This window comes from Gorilla gorilla, chromosome 18 (assembly GCF_029281585.2).
Source record: "Gorilla gorilla gorilla isolate KB3781 chromosome 18, NHGRI_mGorGor1-v2.1_pri, whole genome shotgun sequence".
Lineage (NCBI taxonomy): Eukaryota > Metazoa > Chordata > Mammalia > Primates > Hominidae > Gorilla > Gorilla gorilla.
In genome coordinates this window covers 75,062,092-75,070,230 of record NC_073242.2, presented here as the reverse complement: position 1 = coordinate 75,070,230, position 8,139 = coordinate 75,062,092, and the positions used below count along the sequence as shown (strand labels likewise).

The window sequence follows — 8,139 nt, the reverse complement described above, 5'->3', positions numbered from 1 at the left end:
TCAAATAGTGGGCAAAGGACATGAACAGAAACTTCACAAAAGAAGACATTTATGCAGCCAAAAAACACATGAAAAAATGCTCACCATCACTGGCCATCAGAGAAATACAAATCGAAACCACAATGAGATACCATCTCACACCAGTTAGAATGGTAATCATTAAAAAGTCAGGAAACAACAGGTGCTGGAGAGGATGTGGAGAAATAGGAACACTTTTACACTGTTGGTGGGACTGTAAACTAGTTCAACCATTGTGGAAATCAGTGTGGCGATTCCTCAGGGATCTAGAACTAGAAATACCATTTGACTCAGCCATCCCATTACTAGGTATATACCCAAAGGATTATAAATCATGCTGCTATAAAGACACATGCACATGTATGTTTATTATGGCACTATTCACAATAGCAAAGACTTGGAACCAACCGAAATGTCCAATATTGATAGACTGGATTAAGAAAATGTGGCACATATACACCATGGAATACTGTGCAGCCATAAAAAATGATGAGTTCATGTCCTTTGTAGGGACATGGATGGAATTGGAAATCATCATTCTCAGTAAACTATCGCAAGAACAAAAAACCAAACACTGTGTATTCTCACTCATAGGTGGGAACTGAACAATGAGAACACATGGACACAGGAAGGGGAACATCACACTCTGGGGACTGTTGTGGGGTGGGGGGAGGGGGGACGGATAGCATTGGGAGATATACCTAATGCTCGATGACGAGTTAGTGGGTGCAGCGCACCAGCATGGCACATGTATACATATGTAAGTAACCTGCACATTGTGCACATGTACCCTAAAACTCAAAGTATAATAATAAATAAATAAATAAGAAAAAAAAAGAACAGAAATTATAACAAACTGTCTCTCAGACCACAGTGCAATCAAACTAGAACTCAGCATTAAGAAACTCAAAACCGTTCAACTACATGGAAACTGAAAAACCTGCTCCTGAATGACTACTGGGTCCATAACGAAATGAAGGCAGAAATAAAGATGTTCTTTGATACCAGCGAGAACAACGACACAACATACCAGAATCTCTGGGACACATTCAAAGCAGTGTATAGAGGGAAACTTATAACACTAAATGCCCACAAGAGAAAGCAGGAAAGATCTAACATCGACATCGTAACATCACAATTAAAAGAACCACGGAAGCAAGAGCAAACACATTCAAAAGCTAGCAGAAGGCAAGAAATAACTAAGATTAGAGCAGAATAGAAGGAAATAGAGACACAAACAACCCTTCAAAAATCAATGAATCAAGGAGCTGGTTTTTTGAAAAGATCAACAAAATTGATAGACTGCTAGCAAGCCTAATAAAGAAGAAAAGAGAGAAGAATCAAATAGATGCAATAAAAAAATGACAAAGGGGATATCACTACCGATCCCACAGAAATACAAACTACCTTCAGAGAATACTACAAACACCTCTACGCAAATAAACTAGAATATCTGGAAGAATTGGATAAATTCCTTGACACATACACTCACCCAAGACTAAACCAGGAAGAAGCTGAATCTCTGAATAGACCAATAACAGGCTCTGAAATTGAGGCAATAATTAATAGCTTAGAAACCAAAAAAAAGTCCAGGACCAGATGGATTTACAGCCAAATTCTACCAGAGGTAGAAGGAGGAGCTGGTAACATTCCTTCTGAAACTATTCCAATGAATAGAAAAAGAGGGAATCCTCCCTAACTCATTTTATGAGGCCAGCATCATCCTGATAACAAAGCCGGGCACAGACACAACCAAAAAAGAGAATTTTAGACCAATATCCTTGATGAACATTGATGTAAAAATCCTCAATAAAATACTGGCAAACCTAATCCAGCAGCACATCAAAAAGCTTATCCACCATGATCAAGTGGGCTTCATCCCTGGGATGCAAGGCTGGTTCAACATACGAAAATCAATAAACGTAATCCAGCATATAAACAGAACCAAAGACAAAAACCACATGATTATCTCAATAGATACAGAAAAGGCCTTTGACAAAATTCAACAACCCTTCATGCTAAAAACTCTCAATAAATTAGGTATTGATGGGACATATCTCAAAATAATAAGAGCTACCTATGACAAACCCACAGCCAATATCATACTGAATGGACACAAACTGGAAGCATTCCCTTTGAAAACTGGCACAAGACAGGGATGCCCTCTCTCACCACTCCTATTCAACATAGTGTTGGAAGTTCTGGCCAGGGCAATCAGGCAGGAGAAGGAAATAAAGGGCATTCAATTAGGAAAAGAGGAAGTCAAATTGTCCCTGTTTGCAGATGACATGATTGTATACCTAGAAAACCCCATCGTCTCAGCCCAAAATCTCCTTAAGCTGATAAGCAACTTCAGCAAAGTCTCAGGATACAAAATCAACGTGCAAAAATCAGAAGCATTCTTATACACCAATAACAGACAAACAGAGAGCCAAACCATAAGTGAAATCCCATTCACAATTGCTTCAAAGAGAATAAAATACCTAGGAATCCAACTTACAAGGGAGTGAAGGACCTCTTCAAGGAGAACTACAAACCACTGCTCGAGGAAATAAAAGAGGATACAAACAAATGGAAGAACATTCCATGCTCATGGGTAGGAAGAATCAATATCGCAAAAATGGCCATACTGCCAAAGGTAATTTATAGATTCAATGCCATCCCAATCAAGCTACCAATGACTTTCTTCACAGAATTGGAAAAAACTACTGTAAAGTTCATATGGAACCAAAAAAGAGCCCGTGTTGCCAAGTCAATCCTAAGCCAAAAGAACAAAGCTAGAGGCATCACAGTAGCTGACTTCAAACTATACTACAAGGCTACAGTAACCAAAACAGCATGGTACTGGTACCAAAACAGAGATATAGACCAATGGAACAGAACAGAGCCCTCAGAAATAACGCCGCATACCTACAACTATCTGATCTTTGACAAACCTGAGAAAAACAAGCAATGGGGAAAGGATTCCCTATTTAATAAATAGTGCTGGGAAAACTGGCTAGCCATATGTAGAAAGCTGAAACTGGATCCCTTCCTTACACCTTATACAAAAATTAATTCAAGATGAATTAAAGACTTACATGTTAGACCTAAAACCATGAAAATCCTAGAAGAAAACCTAGGCAATACCATTCAGGACATAGGCATGGTCAAGGACTTCATGGCTAAAATACCAAAAGCAATGGCAACAAAAGCCAAAATTGACAAATGGGATCTCATTAAACTAAAGAGCTTCTGCACGGCAGAAGAAACCACCATCAGCATGAACAGGCAACCTACAGAATGGGAGAAAATTTTTGCAACCTACTCATCTGACAAAGGGCTAATATCCAGAATCTACAATGAACTCAAACAAATTTACAAGAAAAAAACAAACAATCCCATCAAAAATGGGCGAAGGATATGAACAGACACTTCTCAAAAGAAGACATTTATGCAGCCCAAAAACACTTGAAAAAATGCTCATCATCCCTGGCCATCAGAGAAATGCAAATCGAAACCACAATGAGATACCATCTCACACCATTTAGAATGGCGATCATTAAAAATCAGGAAACAACAGGGGCTGGAGAGGATGTGGAGAAATAGGAACACTTTTACACTGTTGGTGGGACTGTGAACTAGTTCAACCATTGTGGAAGTTGGTGTGGCAATTTCAACTAGAAATACCATTTGACCCAGCCATCCCATTACTGGGTATATACCCAAAGGATTATAAATCATGCTGCTGTAAAGACACGTATACACGTATATTTATAGTGGCACTATTCACAATAGCAAAGACTTGGACCCAACCCAAATGTCCAACAATGATAGACTGGATTAAGAAAATGTGGCACATATACACCATGGAATACTATGCAGTCATAAAAATGATGAGTTCATGTCCTTTGTAGGGACATGGAAGAAACTGGAAACCGTCATTCTCAGCAAACTATCGCAAGGACAAAAAACCAAACACCGCATTTTTTTTTTTTTTTTTTTTTTTTTTTGCAGTAACATTCCCCTTTAATAGCCTGGTGGGACCTCCAGAGGTGGAGGGGTGGTTTGCCTGGGCCCAGCTACCCAGGCCCTTTGCCCACCCACTCCATAGCCCAGAGTGGGGGCTGAACAAGCACCCAGCAGGGGGTCTAGAACAGCCAATTCATTTCCCATGGCTGAGTGGGTCGGGGGAGGCAGCGCTGACCTTAATCACATGGTGTTAATAAAAAATAACTAGGGGCACGTGGCAGGAAGGGGAGGCAAGGCCAAGGCAGGGGATTCCCCCACCAGCCGCCCCCCAAACCCCTACCGATGGCCCCCAATAAATATTTGCAGGGGATGCCAGGGCTTGCGGCCGTGGCGGGGGTGGGTATGCGCCAACCCTATTTCAGGCAGCGCTCGAAGTAGGTGGAGCCTATGTAGCCACCCCGCATGGAGGGCTGCACGTTCTGCTCAAACAGCTGCCGGTTGTTCTGCAGGACCTCTGCGGCCTTCTTGTTCAGTGGGTCCTCGGGGTTGGGCTCCAAGTAGAGATACTGCAGGCCATAAATTATGGAGTTTATCGTAAGGACTGGCTTCCAGTTCTCTCTGAGGATGTTAAGGCAGACGTTGCCCTCGAGGTCAATGTTGGGGTGATAGACCATTGTCTCACACTTCACCTTGGGGGGATCATGCGGGTAACCCTGGCCCACCTTAAAACTGAACACAAACTTCCCACTCTTGTAGAAGCCCTCATCAGGACAGATGACCAGCTTGAAGTTGAGGAGGTCTTCTGGATCTGAGAAGCTGATATCACACGTCTTGGGCAGGTTCAGCTCGTTTATGTCCTTCTGGATCCGCAGCTGCGCCGCCGACGCCTTCTTGCTGCTGCGCTTGGTGCCGCCCGCCGACTCCTCCTCCTTCTTCTGCTGCTTCAGCGAGAACAGCTTGATCATCCTGCCGCTGCCGCCGCGGGGCCCGGGACCCCGGCCACCCGGCCCCCAGCCGCCGCCCGCGTCGCCTCCGCTCCTGGGACCCGCAGCTGCGGCCTCCTCCGCTGCTGCCGCAACCCGCCCGGCCTGCCGCGCCGCTCCGCTCCTCTCCGCGCCCACCGCGCGGCCCGCCCGCATGTTCTGACTCATAGGTGGGAATTGAACAATGAGAACACATGGACACAGGAAGGGGAACATCACACACCGGAGACTGTTGTGGGGTGGGGGGAGGGGGGAGGGGTGAGGGATAGCATTAGGAGATATACCTAATGCTAAATGACGCGTTAATGGGTGCAGCACACCAACATGGCACATGTATACATATGTAACAAACCTGCACGTTATGCACATGTACCCTAAAACTTGAAGTATAATAATAATAATAAAAGAAAAATTTAATGTCATAGTATTGGCTTTAGTGCATTGCAAGCCCCTTTTGCTCAGTAACACACTCACTACTGGAGAAACCAAACCCTGAAAATTCAAGAAGAACCTGGGCATTAATAATATTGCTGACAAGTTATTTATACACTGCCTACATGAGTATTGCAGATATATGTTAAAGACAAAGATCCAAGTCAGACTGGGTCAGCTTTATTCATTCATTCTTTCATTCATTCATTCATTCCTTCATTCATTTATCTTTTGAGACTGAGTCTCACCCTGTCTCCCAGGCTGGAGTGCAGTGGCACAATCTTGGTTCACTGCAACCTCCGCCTCCCAGATTCAAGCGATTCTCCCGCCTCATCCTCTCAAGTAGCTGGGATTACAGGCGCCCACCACCATGCCTGGCTAATTTTTTGTATTTTTAGTAGAGATTGGGTTTCATCATATTGACTACGCTGGTCTTGCCTGACCTCAGGTGATCTGCCTGTCTCGGCCTCCCAATGTGCTGAGATTACAGGCATGAACCACTGCGCCGGCCCTTGGCTCAGCTTTATACTTGGTCATTTTAGTTCCAATTCTTCTCTCTCAAAATATAAGTCGCTTGTTGCCATTTTGATTATTCCACATGCATTGTGATCATATGGAACTGGTGACACGTGTTCTTATTTCCCTTTCAATTACAAAATGAGCTCCATGTTCTTAGCCATCAAATCTCACCAACACCTACTTACTTTAGTTTCAACTCTGGTTCCTATTACAAGGATCACTCAAATCACAGAAAGACAAAAATGTTTTAATCAACCAAAAAAATTTTAACCCCTGGGGTCATGTAATTTGGTTTTTATTTGTTGTATTTTCAGGCCCATAAAGCCTACAAATATTAATAAAATACAGTTCATGATGACTTAATTTTTATTGAATAGTAAAATAAATACATGTCAAGAGTGGATCTGGCTTCAGGTATAACTGTCATCAGGGCTGAAGTGTTATAACCAGTGGTCAAGGAGAAATGTCAGTGTATAATCTGACTTCCTACACTGGAATTATGCATCAATGCTTTAAATGTCTGAAAAGAATCAAAGTCACAGAGGGAAATAAATGAAATGGAAGAAAATAGAAAAGTTACAAATTAGTTTAAGAAGGAATTAAACATGGTTTTAAAATAAAGACATACAAATAAGAAAAATACTGAAGAACAATTAGCTTAGGTAGAGCAACACTGAAAGTATGATAGGAAAGAAATGTATTTAGAAATATTAGTCTCTGAGTTAAGTTTATAGCTCTAGAGACCTGACAAAGAGTTGCTCCTACATTAAACAAACAAAAAAGCTGGAGAAAATGCAAATGAATGAATGGCTTGTTCCGAGCCCTTTGGAGACTTGAGGTCACAGAGGAGACAACAAACCCAACATCAAGGCATGCAGGAGCCTGCAGGTCACACAGGCCCCAGGCTTTTATGTATACCTGGAAGACCATGGAAACTAGCAAAATTAAAGCAGGACTTTTGAACTAGTTCCTGGTGGCTGTGTGTGGGTGGGTAGGTGGGTGGGTGAAGGGGAATGAGAAATCCTGGAGTCTACAGACATAGAGTTTACACCTTTGTGTATGATTTTTCTAGGAACCCTACAAGGCCTGTCAGGGAGGGTGGGGTACAATCCTGAGAATGCTTCCCCCATGGTGCTGATAGGGAGGGACCACTATCCCACCCACTGCTACAACTCTGGAGACATAGCTTTTCCATCTCTGCTATAGAACACAAGGCCGGGGAAAGAGCATCCAAACTTGAACCAGAGGGAACTGTGAAAAAACTCACTGCAGCTGATGGTGGAGAAACAAGGTCAACACCCACATCTCTGCCCAGATACATTTCCCATAAAGAAACTAAAGCATTACTTTACAGGGCACTGTTGCAGACCCACTCGCACTTCAACTAGAAGCTAGGAACATGGACCAGGAGCCTCTCTACCACTGAGGGAGGGACGGGAATGTGCTCTTGTCCTGGCATTGCATCTACAGGAGGGGCAGGAAACTTTGAAGGTCGGTAACCCCACACCCCAGTTCACAGTGCTGAGTGTGAGGCTTCCTCAGAACATCAGATATCTCCTCATTCCCTCACCCCTGCCACCAGGCTAAGAAGCACGGAATAAAAAGAACAGTGGAACATATTATAGCTGGGCCAAGTGCAAGAGACCATCTCTGGTAAGCTGCACAAAGGGAAGGCACAGTAAACCTGGGCGATATTAGCAAAGTATCATGAGAGGGATTTGAATTCCCTGGTTCTCAGAAGAATATTGCTGCCGTAACAAACTCTAATCCCAGCCTACCTCTCAAACATTACCAGAAACCCCTCCCTTAAGGCATACCTAAGGGAAAACTGCTCATCAATAACCTAAAAACTACCCTCGATCAATGTCAGTGAGCTGATGAAAACAATAAAAATAAAAAACCTATTTACCCCTATACACTATCCTATACAACAATACTATTGCTTTCAATAAAAATTACAAGCCAAGACATCCCATTTTATGTTTATGTGAGATCTTTATTTGTGTCAAAACCAAATTAAGGTCGGAGCGGGGAGTTCAGGAGGCTCAGACCAAGGCGATGCCGGGTGTCACCCCTCTCGCCCACCATGGCCGCGCAGCGTTCTGGAAGGCCGAGGGGACTCTCCCGGGGAAGGCGATCACGGCAGGTGGCCTGGACGGCAGCATCCACACCTGTATTCTTTTTCCCACCGAGCACGTGAGGACCAACGAGCGCTCGCCCCCGCCGGGCACCCGGC

General features: G+C 43.5%; 1 protein-coding gene across 1 annotated transcript; it reads right to left on the bottom strand.

The window, feature by feature from the left end:
• Nucleotides 1-3,986: 3,986 nt before the first annotated feature.
• LOC101130608 (NEDD8-conjugating enzyme Ubc12-like) lies at nucleotides 3,987-5,097 on the bottom strand. Its single transcript, XM_055366721.1, has one exon. The coding sequence runs from the start codon at nucleotides 4,932-4,934 to the stop codon at nucleotides 4,383-4,385; it is 552 nt and encodes a 183-aa protein (XP_055222696.1). The 5' UTR covers nucleotides 4,935-5,097; the 3' UTR covers nucleotides 3,987-4,382.
• Nucleotides 5,098-8,139: the final 3,042 nt, after the last annotated feature.